Source organism: Anastrepha ludens, chromosome 5, assembly GCF_028408465.1.
Source record: "Anastrepha ludens isolate Willacy chromosome 5, idAnaLude1.1, whole genome shotgun sequence".
NCBI classification, from domain to species: Eukaryota; Metazoa; Arthropoda; class Insecta; order Diptera; family Tephritidae; genus Anastrepha; species Anastrepha ludens.
The window spans coordinates 23,556,354-23,575,651 of NC_071501.1; the positions used below are offsets into that span (position 1 = coordinate 23,556,354).

General features: G+C 34.2%; 1 protein-coding gene across 9 annotated transcripts in view; it reads right to left on the reverse strand.

Annotated features, from left to right (window-relative positions):
- LOC128865146 (scavenger receptor class B member 1) overlaps window positions 1–19,298 on the reverse strand; it is a 96,903-nt gene that overhangs the window by 45,204 nt on the left and 32,401 nt on the right. Inside the window, exon 1 of one of the 9 annotated variants that reach the window (XM_054105178.1) lies at window positions 6,265–6,852. The exons of the other annotated variants lie outside the window; for them this stretch is intronic. Within the exon in view, the coding sequence (XP_053961153.1) occupies window positions 6,265–6,529 (265 nt within the window). The 5' untranslated portion in view covers window positions 6,530–6,852. Of the gene's footprint in view, window positions 1–6,264; window positions 6,853–19,298 lie in introns of those variants that run through there. 9 annotated transcript variants of the gene reach the window in all.

Consider the following 19,298-nt stretch of genomic DNA (forward strand, 5'->3'; position numbering starts at 1 on the left):
AAATGTATAGTATACATGATAAATTACCAAAAACAGTTTTATTGAAGAAGCCAGCAAAAAACGCACGCACCCATATTTGCTCAATAATAACCTAAGCTAAGTAAATACGGAAAGTAAGTTTCAAGTGCGTACAAGCCTTGAAATGTGCGAGAAATCATAACTTTTTGTCATTTGCCGACAATTAGCGCTATTCGAAGAGATGTGGTATAATGGTTTGGCATGAATTGGCTTTTGTTTATAAGAAGGAATCACACGTGCTACAAGCAAAAACAAATGTCAGTGCACAGCATTGACATTGACCCAATTACCAGCGGCTCACGTACACGTAGAGTCAGTGCAGAAAACAAGGTATAAATTTCAAGTGAAGACGAAAATTTTAAGCAGGAAAAAAATTTATATATAAAACATTAAGTAATCAAAATCCACAAACTACCATTTTCGTGTGAGTTCATCAAACCGGCCGTAAACCGACAATAAATAAGCGGCCCGGCACAGCTGCAGTAGGTGCACACTGCGGAGTAGTAGGCCTACTGAGATAATAAAAATAACTATAAAAACTATGTATGTGTGTGTGTATGATAGTATGTACATTCGTGTAAGTGTGCTCTAGCGACCTGTTTGCTCAGTAAACTATTTACTCACATTTGTACAAATCGGTGGCCAATAGCAAAACTCAGTCACACTACTGGTGTTATTCCCCTGCCCACAACTGTATATTCTTATGTCTGTATTTATATCTACATATATTTATGTATGTGTTGGCCTGTGAATTTCTTCATTGCGTGTTGAATATTGTTAACAAAGTCAACTACCCAAGTGGCTGACACCAGCTGTGTGTATCCCTGAACTTGACCACTAATAAGCTGGAGGACAGGCAAAGCAACAGCAAAAATTAAAAAATATTGCCTGCGAATTAATGCACCAAAAATCGAGTTGGCAAGCGATTGCGAGGAAAAGAAACTAAAAAGCACAAGACTGTGCGACGTTGTGATAGTCGAGGAAAATGTCAAACTTGTAGAGGTGTTGAAAATTATGGGGGAAAATGCAAAAAAAAAATTCAGTTAATGAACAAGTAAGCTAATTTAAAAAATAAAACGTTAACCGAAAAAATAACAATAAAAAAATGATAGCACACTTTTACACAAACTAGGTTAGGTTATGTGTGGACGAAGAAAAATGGATTCGTCCTATGGTATCACAACCATTATGAAGGAGGGAAGGTGAAAGAGAAAGACCGATGGGATGCAGGGAGAGGGCGGGGAGAGGTAGTGCTGGGATGGTTAGGAGTGTGTGGATTTACGAACGATGACTATGTTGCGTTTGCGTCAACCGCTTTGTGCTGCTGATGAAATTCATCAGATTTTTAATGTCAGCGCCAACTATGGTATATCAGCAGGCGTAGCAAAGAAGTAAGAGCCAAGATGCCTGGATCTTAGCCCCGCCAGAGCAGGGCAGCTAAGGAGTAGGTGTTGAGATGATTCCACCTCATCCTCCATACATCCAGCGAAAAAAGGACTCTAGGTGATTCCAAGTCTCACAGCATGCATTCCTCGCGCATAGTGACCTGTGAGAAAACCCACGAGATTCGAGAGCTGATATTTTGTCAACCTCAGAAGCACAAACTAACTTTGCTAAACATTTTAAAGAATTTTTGTTGTTTTTGAGTGAAAAATTAGCAACTCAAATAAGAGTTTTAGCGAATTTGTAGTTTTTCTCTAGGAAAAAAAATTACATCAAATAAAATATAATATTAATATAAAAATAAAAAACCGTTATGGAAAATTTTAACGAATTTTTGAAATTTTATTAAAAAAAAAAACAGCAAAAATATTTAAATTAAAAGTAAAAATAAATATAATATTATAATAAAAAAATTTTAATTATTTAAGAATTTTTGAAATTCTATTAAAAAACCAGAAAAGATTCAAATTCTTTGATAAAAAAATAATGTAATGTGAATATTAAAAAAAAGATTTATGAGAATTTCAACGAATTTTTCAAATGCTATTAAAAAAGCGAAAGTGAAAATTAATATAATATATAAAACTAATATAAAACAGTAACATTTTTACGAAATTTCGGAATTTTATTTAAAAAAATAATATCACATAATGTTTATACATTAAAAAAACCCAGTTTTACGGAAAGTTTTAACGAATTTTCGAAATAAAAAATATTTTAATATAACATCTAAGTAAAAATAATAATAACAAAAATTTACTTTACAACTTTTGCAGTTCATTTAAGCTAAACAAAAAGAAATTAAAATGAGTAAAAAAAACCTTAAAAAACAAAACCAAAATAATCAACTAATCAAAAATCAACTTATTGAAAATTGTGATGAATTTTTGTAGTGGCTTTTTGCAGGAAAGAAAAATTGAAAAAATACAAAAATTCGATAAAATTCTACAATATTTTTTTAAACTATACATAAAAAAATGTGTAATAAAAACACGAACTTTTTTTAAATTCTTATTTTTTAATTATGTATGAAAAATTCGTACAAATGGTTTTCATTTTTAAAAAAATCATCACAAGAAACTAATAAAATAAGTAAAAAATAATAACCTTGAAAATCAAAACCAAAATAATAAGAAACAAACATTATTGAAAATTATGAAATTTTTTTTTAGAGTTTTTTTGTAGGAAAGGAAAATCGAAAAGGTATAAATTTTATTTTTATTTAAATTATGCATAAAAAAATCATTAATAACAAGAAATTACAAAAGTTTGTTAAAATTGCTTTTTTTTAATAGTGAATAAAAAAATTCGTTTAAATTATTTTTTTAAATGAAACTAAAATGAGTAAAAAATAACGACCTTGAATATCAAAACCAAAATAATAAAAATAAACTTTATTGAACATTTTTTTGATAAAAAGAAAGTAAAAAAGCATACAAATTCGGTAAAATCGTCTTTTTTTAATTATAAATAAACAATTCTTTGAAACCAATAATTTTTTTTTTTGGTTTTTTAATTATAAATACAAAATTTTTTTAATTGTGGACAAATATATAATTAGTAACAGTGCTAAAATTCATCAAAATTGTGTTAATATTCATTATTTAAAAAATTTAATAAAAAAACAACAAGTTTAAGGAATTTTTTTCGATAAGAATTATTGATAAAACACAATTTTAAGAAACGTTTTATTTTCAGTAGTGATTTATTTAGTCATAATATAAGAAAATAATCAAATAATAATAAATCTTGACGATTTTTTATTAAATTGTTTTTTATTTTTTTAGTTATTTTTAATTTAATTACCAATAAAATAAATTAGTTATCCTTAAAATTGTTTTTATTTTTTTTAATTGTTATTAATTTAATTTCTCATAAAATGCAGCAGTATTTTAAAAAAATCAAAAACAATTATTAAAATTTTTGTTATTCTTTTTTAACTATTTTTAATTTAATTACTCATACTAATAAAAAAATTTCTCGATTTTTTCTTAAAATAGTTATTATTTTTTTTAAATTATGCTAAAATTAAATTATTCCAAAAAACAACAGTGATTTCAACGAGATTTTATATTTTGTTTTTTAAATTTTGCATTAAACTATTTGAAGCGCTCATATCGCATACATACAAACATATACCAGCTCATAAATATTTATTTGCGAAAAATATGGTAGTCGCGAAATATGAAATTCGCAAATATTTGCATAGCGAAACAAGCGTGTCTTTGCAGATTGGCGTTTAATATTCGCAAAGAAAAAATCCGAAAAAAACCCCAAATTATGGGCATATCTACACATGCACTTATAATTGCTGCTGCCCAACTTGACTTTTTCAACTCGACCAACAACAAACATCGCATTTTTGGCCAATTTTAAGTTTCTTAAATGCCCCGCCACGGCGGATGGCAGCCAGCCAGCCAACCAGTTGGGCAATGGCTTTTAGAGTGACTTGTTTTATTCAGGCAACACTGTTTGCCAAATTTCTAAAACGTCAATTTTCAAGTACGTGCGTGTATTTAAATGTAAATACAAACTTCTCAAGCCAACATTAAAAAAGAATACTAAAGTAAATATAATTGGTGGGGTGTACGAATGCAGTCGCGAAATTGGTTTTACTTTTCTGCATAGACAGCATTTTTCGTTGGCCGTCATGTCGACCAAGGTGGCGGACAGTTGGCCACAGCCGTGGCGATAGAGTTGCTACCAGATATTTAAAAAATAATTTTTCTTGACTTTAATTGAAAGCATTTCAGTTTAATACAGTCGCTGCTGTTTTTTTTTTTTGGCAAAATATAAATACAAATGATTGCAAAATATTGGCGGCTTTGCCAATTTTGAAGGCAACTGATTTGCGCGAAGTTATCTTTTAAAAAATTGATGCTTATTGTACACACACACATGCATGCATATTCACACAGCGATTTTCGTTGCATATTAAAATATGGAAACTTTTAAAATACGTCCAGTCGAGTTTCACTTTCTTTGTTTTCTTGCATAATTTGTTACGCCTTTAAAGTGTAGTGGCGCCGCGTTGTACTTATAGATATGCGCATATGGTTTTGGCGCTAAAACATGCCTACAAATTCGCGGTTGACATTGTGTTTTTTTTTTGTTTTTTTTTTGTTTTTTTGTGAAGTCAAATGAAAGTGGAAATATATTTCAGTTTGTTTTTAAATTTCATATCAACAATATTTTTTTTTTTAATTTTTTTAAATTTCATAACACATTATTTTTTTCAAGCTGGTGCCCCACTCAAAAATCATTTTGTTTTTTAATTTATGCATTACTAAAATTAGATAAAAAATGTATTAAACAAAGTTTTATGAAAAAAATATTGCATGAATAAATTCTACTAAATTTTTTTGCCACAATTGTTTGGGGAAGTGTTTAGTTTTATTTTTATAATGTTTAGTTTTGTTTTTTTATAAAATTGAGTACACCAATTATTTTTTTTGAACAATTTGAAAGAATACCGTTTAAAATAAATTTCATATTTTTCTAAAAAAAATGTCAATATTTGTGAAGAGTAAACTATTAACTTTTATTTCAAAGATAAGCGAAAAATTTTTCGCTATTCAAAAAAATTGAAGTTTTCAAACGTTTTTTCATTTCAAAACACACCAAATTAAATAACAGTCGCAAAATGTTTGATGTAAAAAGTGCACACAACACAATTTTTGGTTCATGAAACTCACTTTTTGGTAAGTTTTTAAAAAAATTTTGTTTTTATTTAATTAACATACAAAAGAGGTTAGCTGAAAGAGGCGAAAATGCAGATAAGAATCTAAAATTTTTGTATAAGTTCACTTTTGAAAAGCAAAATTTTAATAAAAACCAAATTAATAAATTAAATTTTTTATTTCCTTTAAATTTTATGCTTTTTGATTTTCTTAGAAGCTTTAACTTTTAAAAATTTGTATTCATTTTTTTAAGTTTACTTTAACTATTATCTTTAAATTTGTGTTCGAATAAAAAAAAATTATTATTTTAAACTGAAATTACAATTATAATATATTGTATATTTGTTTTATTTGCACATTTTTTTTTAAGTTATCGTTTTCAAACTGCAAATAAAGGATTGTCTTACATAATTTTGCCAGACTCTAAAACCACTAAAAAAACAAAAGATTTTAGTAAAAGTTTTAATTTAATTAATTTTTCACATCTTTTAAACATCATTTGTCACGATTTTAAAACCACCTAAAAACAAGATTTTAATTAAAACTTATTAAATTTTTTTGATTTATTTTAAACTTTTCGCTTTTTGATTTACTTACAAAGTTTTACTTTTAAAAATGTGTAATTTTTTTCAAATTTACTTTAATTACTATTTTTAACTTTATGTTCGAATAAAAAAAATCATAAGCACAGTTTTTGAATATAAGTACAGGTAAATTAATAATTTAATATTTTTATTTTTCTTTAGTTTACTTAAATATTTTTTTCTCTTTTCTCTTTTTACAAATGCCTTCAAACAACACAATTTCGCTTATTGTCATCAATGCACCTTTAGATTTCACTCGAATGAAATTAATTTTGCTGTTTTTTTTGGAAAAGATACCGATTTCAATCAAAATATTTAAGAATTTTATAAACCTATTCTGCATTACAGCTCTAAATCAAATACACTCGTGCAAATTAATAAATTAACGGTTCTTTTGCCATTCACTTGAAAAATATCACTTTCACTTTCCCCACTTTTCATATTCTCTCATCAAATATATATACAAACACCTGTACTGGCATGTATGGATGTACAATAAATGTATGGGCGCCAAAGAATTTTCATAATATTCAACTTACATTTCGGTGAACGAGCTCGCTTATTGGTTTTACGTTCGTTAAAGAACGAACTTAGAATGCCGGCAGGATTCATTGAACGATTGGCTTTCAAGCTTTTGTTACGTTGCTTTTCAGCGGCGGACGAGCTGCTCGCTATGTAAGGTCCTGTCGCCGTCGCCATTACTGATTGTATATTCGCAGTCAATTGCTGTTGTTGTAGTTGTTCAGCGTCTTGAGTATTGGCTGCGCTATACGGACGTGAAAATAATTTGCCAAGATCTTTCATTTTCGCGCTTAATTTCTACTTTGACTTATTGCTCAGCAGAATGATAAACAAAGCACTTTGCTATAATTGCGAGATTTTTTTCTCAATATTTGCAATCAACTGATGCATAAATGTATGTCGTATAACACAAATTCGAGTTAAACGGTCAGCTTGATTTAAAGTTCAATAAATTTGTTTGAATACTAAACGCTTCAGCTAACAAGTTCAAGCGCACTCATCAATTGTTAATGTTCTTATTCGCACACTTTATTTTTAGAAAAATCTCAAACTATTTTGTCCAACTTCTGCTTTGTATTCGTATTTTTGTTATCCTTTTTTCGGTTCTAACAAATTATTAACGATTCTGTTTGTTTGTCAACTTGCGTTACGTTTTGATTTCAATACTCAACGTTTACGAAATGTTCTTTAAACGTTACAGAGAGCTTTTAAATAAGTTCGTCTACTCGCTTGCGCTGCTCACTTTTGAATGAAGTCTGAGCTGTGCACGACACGGCAGGTAAATATCGGTTTGGCTAGCCACAGACGCCGCCGGGCTGACTGGCTGATTGGAAGCTGAAGCCGCTGTCACTTGCGACGTTTTTTTTTTTGCTGCTTGCCTATATGCCGCCGTTGTTGCGGTCGTTAAAGCCGAGTCATCATCAGCAGCGTCGCTTCGACCGGTAATCAGGTAATTCAGAGTCCGAGTTCGAGTTTGTGCTGCGCAGTCACTGCCTAAATCAGCTTGACCATAGGAATCTTAAACACTTTGATGTTGTTAAAACAGCAGTTAGTCGCAGCGTAGATAAAATATACTAGATAGCAACACCAAGTCTAAACAAATTAGATGCTAGAGCAATCCTTAACTAGCAGCGGCTCACAGTGACCAGCAGAAGCGGCAGTTAAGAATGTCAACGCTTACATACACAACAAAAGGAACAGCATTTGCAGCGTACTGTTATCGCTGTTAATGATCATTAACTTTATTGAGCTAGGCAAGCTGTTGAAAAAGTTCTGTGCCTCAACAGGCAACTGTTAAGTTTACAGCGCTCATCAACTGTTGACTTACTAAACAATGTTATTTAACATTTAACATTCTCTGGTTTTGTAATCTTTAACAGCGCACTTTTAAACGTTTAACAGCTGCTATTGCCATGTTTTTGCCATGTCACTGACCAACGCACGAAGTTAACAAACAAATTGTTAAAAAAAAAGTGTTTATGGCTCTACGTGATATTATTAGAGAGAAATAGAAGTTTCGGTAACTATTAGAAAAATTCCATAATTACTAATGAAAACATTTCCATCGAGTTTTTGCGAGTCCTTATGCAGAACATGAGGAAATTATAGTACGGAAGTGATTTTGCAAAAATGTGTTCTTTTTTTGTCTTTTACAAACACCGGGTAAAACGAAAATAAGTAATTATGTGCTTAGCATATGTTCTACAACAATGACAATAGCAAAATTTTGGCAACAGCGCAACAAAATGACATGCAGATTTTGCAACTGAGTAGCGATTTGTTGTGCAATAAATAAAACAGTTTACAACTAACGGATGGCAAATAGTTTGCCATAAAAGAAACGCGCCTCAAAAAGTGGTACAGATTCAATGTTTGATTAAATTCTGTCACAAATAAAACGAAAATTAATCTAAAAATCACAAAATATTCGGCATTCGTTTAAATTTATGGTAGCGCTGAAAGTAGATCCCATCAGGAAGAATAAGAATACACTTATTCCAACGAATGACCCAATTATCGACACATTTTTCAAACACTTACACCAATTAATTTTAAAATTTAGCAGACTGTTAAAATTTAAAGCTGTAGAATTTGAATACGAAACTTTGTTATTTGAAACTTTAGTACTCTGTTAAACTTAAAAGTGGTTGGTGAACCGGACATTAAACTTACTGTTATTTATTTTGAGTCAAGTACTAAGTAAATATATTCAAATTTATTAGACACATTACTATGATAATTTTTAAATATGAAATTTTGCTAATTGAGGGCTTTTTCGAGCGAAAGAAGGTCTATAAATTCTGAAGTATAGGCACGCGACATGAAGACCCCTTGATCAAAAAGATAAAAATGCCAACTCAAGAGAATTTCACAACTTTTTATAGCCAAGTAAAAAAATCATTCAATTTAGAAATTAGCAAAAAAGAAAAAAAAATAAAAAGAAGAAGAGCACAGAAGACGTGGTATTCAGTTGCTGACCAGAATGACGGCAAAAAAACCGGAAAGCCAGACTAGTCTTCGCAAAGACCAACTCGAATTAAGTGTCTAAAACTGGAAGTCGGTGTTGTTATCTGACTAATCCTAGTACAACCGGTTTGAATGCAATTAGGAATAAAAATATTGAATCCTAATTGTTGCCAAACAACTGTGAATTAAATGGGCTAGTATTTTTGCTATGATTAAGGTTATGGGGTCAGTGCGTAAGGCTGACGGATTTACAAACTACTTATTCTTCATGGCAACTAACATAAGTATCATAAAAATATATTTTAAAAAATTAAATACGCCGATCAAGAGGTGATACTTAATGGACGAATGTTCCTCTGTGATACAACCAAAACAGATACTTTTAAATTGTGCAAAACGTAGTCTCAACGCTGTTTTCTGATGCTCGGAGATGTGCTTCTGTTAGAAATTAGCGACTGTTGTTAACATGAAAACAAGTAAGAAAAACCAAAACAAAGGTAGCTTTGTTTTCCACCGTAAAAGTACTAGAATTAAGTGTTTTTTTTTTGTTTGTTTTTGGATTTTTTATATGAGACTGGCCTCTAATGTATTTGTGTGCATTGAATACTACGCTGGTATCCTGGCCTAAAGTGCTCATCTCGTTCTGGTTTTCAAAAAATTGGGGATAAGAACCCATAAAACCGTATTTGTGGTCATTCTTTTCTTCTGAATCTGAAACCTGCGTTTCTTAAAAACTTGACGCGCTTGAGACGACAATTTACCCTAAATTGAAAGCTCGAATCTTACGCTATAATAATCATATTTGCAAGTTCCAGAACAGAGCAACTTGAATAAAATGGAAGATTAGTCCCAGTGGAAGGAAAATCCGGTGACAAGGATCGATTTGCAAATTTGTATGGGCTCAGCTCATAACAATTCCTACTCGGTGTTTTTGAGGTCATTCACTACAACTCGGATGCAAATTTTTCAAAACTGAAAATGGCGGGCTCAATACGGCGTACTCGAAATCAAAAAGTTGAGACCGAAGATCATCCAAATGAACACTGAAATATTTTTGTGGTTGCTTTATAAATGTTTTTAAAAGTTTTAAAATTTAGGCATCTCAGATAGTGCACTTTGCCCAGAATGTGGAGAGGAGGTTGAGTCGGCGGACCACTTTCTGTGCATCTGCCCAGCCTTCGCTCGAATCAGGCGTGAGGTCTTTGGCACTTATGTGTTAAGAAGCGACTATCTTGGCTCCTTAGCATCACAAAATCTACTCAGATTTCGGAGGTCGAGTAGATTTAAAGAAAAAAAAAATTAAAAAGGGAATTCGAGTGCAGTACAATGGACTTAATTGTATCTGAGTGTTGTACTTGTTAGTCTGTTCCGAAAAAAAAAACAAATCTCAAAAATGGCACCCCTTAGACTTTATGACTCGCCAATCGCGAATTTTAAGCCAATTTAAATTTTTAAAGTTTACAGCAGTCAAATCAATTGTATTTGACGGCTATATATTAAAAAAAATCTCAAAAGTGACATCCTTTTGCTAAAAATAAAAATACACCAAAAGTAAATTTTTGCTACTAGCAACACAATGGACTCTAGGGGTCTAAGTGAGATCTTTTCACAGATCAGACAGGACTACTTAACCTACTCGTTTGGTGAATTAATGATTTTGTTACGATATTTTGAATGAAATTAGATTTTTCTCGCAAAATAACACTTATTTCTATATTCCCTTAAGTTCTCTGTGGAGGAATATGAAAGCACAATTTGATTTTCCATAGCTTGGAAAAAATGTTTTTTTTCTCAAAAATTAACCTTCCGACCACTGTGATTCCTCCAAATAGAATAATTTGCTGACACCATCAAAATATACCTACATTCATTTCCAGGATGTTTTCTTTATTGGACTCACATCTTCTTTCTCATCTGTACTAATCTTCATACACTTATTGGCCCACTCTGGTAAGCCAAGTTGTCATCACTCTGAGTTTGTAAAAATATAACAAATACTTTTCTATTGACTCATAATTGGCATCTTTTTTCGGCTGCTTTTGATTGTTGCTATGCAAAGCAGATGAAAAAAAAAACACAAAATATACAAAATTTTTTATAAACAAATTTGAGTTAAAGGTAATTAAAAATTACTAGAAAAAAAAACGGCTATTTCCCTTCCGCTACGTAGCATAAAAAATTCAATCGAGGTCATTTACTTGTTTGATAAGACGCGCTACTCCTAACTTGTTCCACCAAAATGTTGCTACCCAAGCACTTCACACCCCTTCAACTTGAAGTTGTCCGTTTTACTCTGCATTGAATTTGCATGAATCATTGCGGTAAACCCCTCAAACCACAAAGAGAACTTTGGACCAAAATCATCATTTACATATTTATTTATTTGTTTGGGTAAAAAGTACGATAACATTCCCCAAGTCATCTGTGTACATAAGATCTGATGTGTGAAAATGTGACAGCGTTTACACAACCAAAAATGTGCGAGAATCCAGTGTCGATGTGTAAATTAGACAAAGTCCACACAACCACAATTAAATCACACATTTTGTCGTCATCAAGTGCAAACGCAACTTTGCCGACCGAACCGACTTCATACACAACATTTATCTACGAGTATCAATACAAACAGATCAATACAAATTTGCGCATAACAAATTGTTAGTTTCGGTTTCTTTTTATAGATTTTCGATTACTTTATGGCTTTTTCATATGTACATATGTATGTTAGCCATTGCTTGTATGCCTTTGTACAGTTGTATGTGTCCAAGCCGACATCTCCAGCAACGATTCGAGAAGTTTCAGTTGAAGTTGTTTCTTGACTAGAATCCCTTGATAGGTGAATGCAATTCAATGCCTCTACTTAAATATTAATTTTCGGAAATGCTGACACACTTATGAACATACTCGTATGCACTATGTATGTGTGTGTGTGTGTGGTGGTCTGAAGTGATCGCGTTGATATATAAACGCAGCCGCACAATCGTCTGTAATTCGTCATTGATGTTTGCTGCTAACCATTTATTTGTTTGATTAGTTAAATGACTATTGTGGGGTAGCGTAGTGCAGAGAATAGATTTTGAAATGAATTAGTTGTGAGTGTTTTTTTTTTTACGCGTTGCCGACGGCGTTTGTGTGGACAATAGTGATTAAGAAAATACTAGAAACGTTTGAAGGTTTTGACAACTTTACGGTGTATTTAAGAGTACGTGGATGTGCATACATAGATGGAGAAAAAATTTAACTTTCGGTGATTTAAAAACGGTGGAGAATCCCTTAGACCTCGCCTGAGAAAATTCTTTCCTTACTCTAAGTGCAAGTGGTGACTTTAATTTTCACCCGTGGCTTATCTTTGGGCTGCCAAAAATTTACTCTGTTTAACTTTAAATGTGATTTAAATTATGTTTCCAAATTGCATTCGACTCTTTCAACAAAGCGCCTTCCGAAAAAAAACCTAAAATAAACAATCACCGGACAAAAGTTATTTTCTAAAAATATAAAATAGTGCCAACCAAAATATGCAAATTATATTTTTGTACCAACGATAACATTGTGTAAACACGCTGTAATGCTTTCGCTTTTAAGAAATAAATCGTTGGCTGGGTCATGTCGTCCGACTGGGTCACGCTCCGACTCTGAAAGTATTCGATGCGGTACCAGCTGGTGGTAGGAGAGGAAGAGGAAGGCCTCTTAGCAGAGGAAGAGGAAGTTCTCCTCTGCGTTGGAAATATCAGGTGGAGAAAGTCTTGCCTTCACGACTGGCACGCTTTGTTAAGCAGGGCCAAAATCGCTCAAGCGGTTATAGCGCCAATCAAGAAGAAGAAGAATAGTAGAGGCAAAAAGGAAGTTCAGGAATAAGGCAGTTAAATCTTGGTGTAAATAAAATAATTTGTAACGTGAAGTCAGAGGAAGGCCAAAAAAAATGTTAAAGCTATTTAACAGTGCCGCAAATGTAAGCTGCCGAATACTCTACTAAATACAAGGTGACGCCGAATAGCATTTCTAAAAATACAAAAACAAAATGTTGAGTGATGGAAATTTTCATTTTGACCTTGACGCACTCCATTGCTTGTCTGTTTGCATACTCCAACAGTCTGGTTCGCAAGTGTCAAAAATTATAGGGTGTAAAAGAACAAAAAAAAAAAAAATGTTGCAGAAAAGCTTAAGTCTTTTCAACTAAGACGAAGCTCTCCCTATCCAACAACTCACTCGTGCATACTTTATGACCTATAGCCCGTGGGTTCTTGCTTCGGTAGCGTGCAAAAGCAAAACATAGTAGAGACTTTTTTCTCGACTTTGAGGCTTTATTTAAAAATGGAACAAAGAATTCAAAGTATTTTCCTTCGCAAGTGACAACTTTTTCCCATCTTTAAGGGAGCGTATGAGTTCTGTACCATTCAATACCGCCGCTCATCTTTTGAGGCCCAGGACATATCTAACCAAGTTTTGATACTTTCAACCGAAGGGAAGCTTATTTCGGACAAGCTATTCTGCGTTGATCGAAATAAGTGGTAGTCCGAAAAGAAATGGGATAAGACTTACTATTCGCTACTTTTGAAGTAGGTCTTAGTTTGGTATATGAAGAAATTCAGCCGCGGTGGTTCAAAGCACGTCTATGACATCGTAACAGCTGTAGAATCTTGAATTTATGCATATGAGTCGGAAACAAAACTGCAATCAACAGTACGGGTGTTCGAAGACAAGCTTAATACAACAAAAGTTGTTCGCGGAAGAAGCACTTCAAAGCAAATGGACACGGCTGTTTTTTTGGAAAATCTGGTCATGTTGCAACTGTACTACTAGAGAAACATATAAGAGACAATCCCGAGTGGTACACAACCCTTTGTTTGCCCAAAGTTTAGGAGAATTGAGAAACTCCAACTACCGAAGATGAGTTATTCTTCGCCAAGACAATGGGAGCTCTCAAGAGCTCAGCTCACAGCAATAACGTTTTTGAGCACTTACAAGATCGAATTATTGTTGTGCCCTACAGCGCTGATTTTGGCACCTAATGATTTCTAATTTCTTTTTATTTCCGCACATTAAAAATAAAATGCGAGGTCAATGTTTTTCAACGCCTAAAAACCTGTTGAAGCTTTTAGACAGCTCGTTTTGAGGGTATCCACTTCTGAGCGATTTAAAAATTGGTTCAACCAGAAGGGTTTTAACTTACAACTTACAATATTTTGTGAAATAATAAAGCCATTTCCATTACTGTTTATTAGGTGCAAATAAAAAAGGAAACTCTCGAAGGAATGAAAATTCCTATCAAAAAAATCTGAAATAAGCTTTTGAAGCAGGCCTGATCACCGAACAGTCGACGTTCCCACGACAGTCGTAACCGACGTAACCGGAACGACCCGGATTTATATCCGGCCAAGGAGTGTCACTTCAGCAGCATTTCCCGTATATGTATGCGGAATGTTTCTGGTGCTACAACAATAACAACCAGACCACACCTGTAAAACGCAACATTCAGGTGTCATTTTACAGTGGCAAATTTTATTAGCTTGGGAAAAATAAATCCATTATTTTTGCGCTAATGCTTTAAAACTGTTTGATGGTCGATTTTTAGCCGCTAGGCCATGCTATAATTACTAGCAGGCCGGTCAACTTCGATTATTTATGTGATTTTATCGACATTTTCGATGACGGACCTGCCTGTAGAGGTGCATCTTTAACATCAAAAATGCCTGAACGGAATCGAAGCAACCAAAAGTAAACGTAATTCGCTGTTACAGTATCGGCACCACAAACACCACTAACAATTTCAGCGGCCTGGGTTGCATTTTTGCCTTTATCAAAGAAAAATTGTAAAACGTACCGAAGTTTCTCTTTGTTGACTTCCATTGTAAACACCCTGTAACTCACAACTGAATGGAATAGACAAAAAACAGCAAAATAATTTTTTTTAGTGTGAAATGTCATCTTTACAACGAGCAAAAACTTGAAATTGTTTGATCGATACTTTACGAGATATCGAACACTACAGCCATCTATCGAGAAAATAATGAATTTATTTTTCCCCCAAACTAATATAATATTATTCGACCTTGAAGAGCTGCGGGTATTTTTTTTTTTTGTCGGGACAACTAGCAAGTGCAGCACTCAGACATTAATTGAGTCCATTGTACTACACTTGGATTCCCTTTTAATTTTCTTTAAATCTACCCGATCTCCGAAGAAATCTGAGTAGATCTTGTGGTGCCAAGGAGCCAAGATGGTCGCTTCTTAACACATCAGTGCCAAAGACCTCAAACCTGATTCGGGCGAAGGCGGGGCAGATACACAGGAAGTGGTCCGCCGTCTCATCCTCCTCTTCACAAGCTGGGCAGAGTACACTGTCTGAGATGCCCAACCTTTCCATGTGCTTTGCCCACAGAAAGTGGCCCGTCATCAGTCCAACCAGCCGTCTGCACTCCCCTCTGCTTAATGACAGAAGGGTTTGCGACAGTCGATCGGACATGACAGGTAACATCACTTTTGTCCATCTGCAGCCTCTCTCAGCCTGCCAAGCTCGCTTGTGGGTAGTAGTTACCCATTTGCTAACCGTGGCCGTGATGTCCGCAGAGGGGAGTGGCAAAGCGGGCTCTGGGCCAAAGAAGTTGGCTTCAGAGCCCATCTTAGCTAAGGAGTCAGAGGTCTCGTTACCCGCGATACCCACGTGTCCCGGGACCCATGTTAGCATCAGGCTATTATGTCTACCGACATAGTTCAGCTTGGATTTACAGGACTTCACTACCCCTGATGTGGTTTGAGGGCTGTCTAAGGCCATAAGCGCTGCTTGGCTGTCGCTGCAGACACATATAGATCTGCCTCTCCATCCACAACAAAGTTCATCGCTTCTTCTTCATCAAAAATTAAAATATTGCGCTTCGTAAATTAGCAAAGTCATTGTAAACATCCTAACTGGATATTAAAACGCTTTAAAGTAAAACAAGTAAAATAAAGGAATGCGCTAATGAAAACAAAAAAATATATATTTAATTATATAAAACCATTTATTATTTTTTACAGGTTTTTTTGAATTTTATTTTATACGAGTATACCCGTTCGCAAAATATTCGTATGGGTTGAGACATTTCATCATAGCTGAAATTGCTTGTCATCGTCATGTGTAAGAATAATTTTATTCTTAAATTTACATATCGTTTCATTTAAAATCTACAAAATTTTATCAACTAATATATCATCAGGTGAAAAACACAATTCGTAATGTGCGTGTCAGCGCGTGTAGCGCCTGCTGAGACAAGTAAGATAATTAAACATAGCACAGCATTTGATACATTTTTTTTTTACTTAATAAAGTATTACGAAATAGTTTTGCGCGAGACTGCTATTCAATATATAAACATTAATAAGCAAAACATTGGAGCTATTCCCGACTCTTGCCTTGCAGCGCAGTTCTTATTGATGTGCTTAAATTGAACATTGAACTGCTGTTTCTGGCAGCAATTTGTTACTTCTTTTTTTTCTCAAACCGGTTGCCCCCTCGAAGCATTGCTTCAACCTTCATTCGTGCTAAGAATTCTTCTAACATATTCTTGTGGGTAAACATACATACATACAAGTACATTCCGGATGTGTAACACACACTTTCGAGAGCACTGCAAGTCTGTGAATGACTTTATTTACCGTTCAGTAAACAACTTTTTTCTTAAATTCTGCAATAAGAAGTATGAAACGGTGATTTGAGTTTAGGTGCTGATGAACTCAGTTGAATACAACAACAACTTAGTCGATATCTTCAATTGATAACTTGAATTGATAAAACAGTGCAACAACCGAAACTAGTCCGTACTTTGTTCATATTTTCTGAAAGTATACCTCATTGCCCAAATTGGGCTAAGGACTTGGAATACGGCAACTACAAACTTTATTTTATCACTCTCTAGAAAAGACTACAAAATATTGGTTGGTTAGTTCTGACGGGACACTGTCTCACCTCACATCACGCAGCCAAAATGGGATTAGTCCAGAGCAATGCCTGTAACACATGCAACGAAGCGAATGCTAGGGTTACTTTGGAACGCCTACTCTGCCACTGTCCTGCTCTTTGTAGGACTCGAAAAATGCGCCTAGGATCAACATATTTTTCATTCTTGAAGGATGATGCTGAGAACAGGCTGAACGGCTTATTTAAAACTCGAGAAGATGGCATTAAGAATTACAATAAAATAATAATTCGACTCCAAATAGAACATAGCAGTGGTAACACAATGGACCCCAGAGGGCCCCTAATTGAGATCTTTTTACAGATCAACCAGCACTACCTAACCTAACGATACCTATACAGTAATAAAGCACTCCATGGATTTGCAAAAGTTAACTCGATTTTTTACGGCTACATTTTGCCACCTAAGTTTGTTTAAAAAGAATGCGAAAAATTGTTAAAATATTATATATAAAAAATTTACAGAACAAATTTTCGTACAACGTTTTAACCCATTAGCCCCTACCTTAAAGGACCGTTTTGACACTTACTACAAAGGCACCCTTCGAAATACTAATTTGGAGAGTCGTTAGAGGATTAAAATGTTCTAGAAAGGTAAAATCTTCTTCATTACTTGCAAATTCTTAGTACAGGACATCAGCGTTCACTGCAATAAAATCATTTTATTTCATCAATCATTTTTATATATATTACATAAATAGGTATGATGAAAAATTCATTTCCCCCTTTTACTTTTAACAAAACTATAAAATATTTAATATTATATTTATTTATTTTAATAATTCACAGCACAAATTACCTTAAAATAAATAAATAATTGGCGCGTACCCTTCTGTTAGGTGCTTGGCCGAGCTCCTCCTCCTATTTGTGGTGTGCGTGTTGATGTTGTTCCACAAATGGAGGGACCTACAGTTTCAAGCCGACTCCGAACGGCAGATATTTTTATGAGGAACTTTTTCATGGCAGAAATACGCTCGGAGGTTTGCCATTGCCTGCCGAGGGGCGACCGCTGTTGGAAAAATGTTTTTATTAATTTTGCTTTCACCGAGATTCGAACCAACGATCTCTCTGTGAATTCCGAATGGTAATCACGCACCAACCCATTCGGCTACGGCGGCCGCCAATTACCTTAGAGACTAGAAAAAAAATGTAAAGAAAAACAATCAATATAAATTCAATACTAAGTACCTAAATTTAAAATTTGATAGTTGATAGTTGAGTAAGTAGGTTTGAATATTTTGGACTCTTTTTGTACTTAATTGACAATATTTCGAAATCTTTACTGAAAGTCCACGCCAACGGATCCAAAACCAGTCATAGAAGCGGATCTCGATGGTACTTAGACGAAGACACTAAGTACTCCTAAGCCACAGGACAGATGGCCACGGTATTCCTTACAGAAGTCTATATATTGAATGGAGCGTACTGGCTAATTGAGAAAAAGTGGCGGGGCAACAGTATTGGAATTTGTAGTGACAGTCAAGCTGCACTAAAAGCTCTTGCTAACCCACGCTGCTCTTCGAAGTTAGTCGGTGAATGTAAGACAATACTGAACAGTGTTGCAAAACACTACAAAGTTAGTCTTATTTGGGTGCCTGGACATTGTGGTATTACAGGGAACGAGTTAGCTAATAAATTGGCAAATGAAGGCTCTGAACCCTTTCTAGGTGTCAATTTCACATTTAACTATGGATTGACGACTTCATGACGTGTACCCATAGAGATCATTGGTCTGAGTTGAACTCGTGCAGAGTAGCCAAGTGCTTTGTGAAAGAACCAAAAAGGAGAACTGGGCAGAAAGGACCTGAGAGTACTGGTGGGTGTAATAACAAGCCACAACGTCTGTAGTCAGCATATGGATACCATGGGGGTCGTAGACATCCCAATATGCCTATTCTGTCTTGAGAATGACGACACCGCAGAACATTTTCTCTGTAGCTGTCTTGCATTTTCCAGAATTAGACATAGGATATTGGGTTGCGATATACTGATCATGGATAAAGTTCATACTTTTCCTCTTCTGGATCTCTTAAAATTCATCAATGAATCCAAGAGATTTGTGGAAGAGTGATCTCAAACTAATTTATCTATCTTACCACCCACTTTTTATCTTTCCTATCTCTATTCTTTCTACTGAAATCCATCCGGGTGTAGTACAATGGTCTACTGACTGAGTGCTTGGACTTGTCCAACCCCCCACAAATCTAATCTAATCTAATCTACCAAGGGTATATTCCTATCTTGGTTGGCTGGTTGAAGTGGTGATTCACCAAGAATCCAATTAATGCTTGCCATATCTTCGCTATCAACAAGTTATACGGTTATTACTTCACGACTATATCCAGTCTGAGCGATAGACGGGATACCGGCCAGCTCTTCGAGATTTTCAAAACAAAGGTGTAACATTCCCGCACAGAGCAAGTGGAAGTAGTTTCCTTTTCCTGCGGTTAATTACAACTATGACAGTATATACAAGGTGAAGTCCAAAATAAACAAGACTGGCGTCATAAAAATGTATATGATGGCGCCATCTTTTTAATAAGTTAGTGCGTTGGAAGTTACATCTCTAGCTGACTTCCAGTGAAAGCTTGGTGACATTCGGTTCAGAGGAAGCGAAGTTATTGCGTCTAAAGT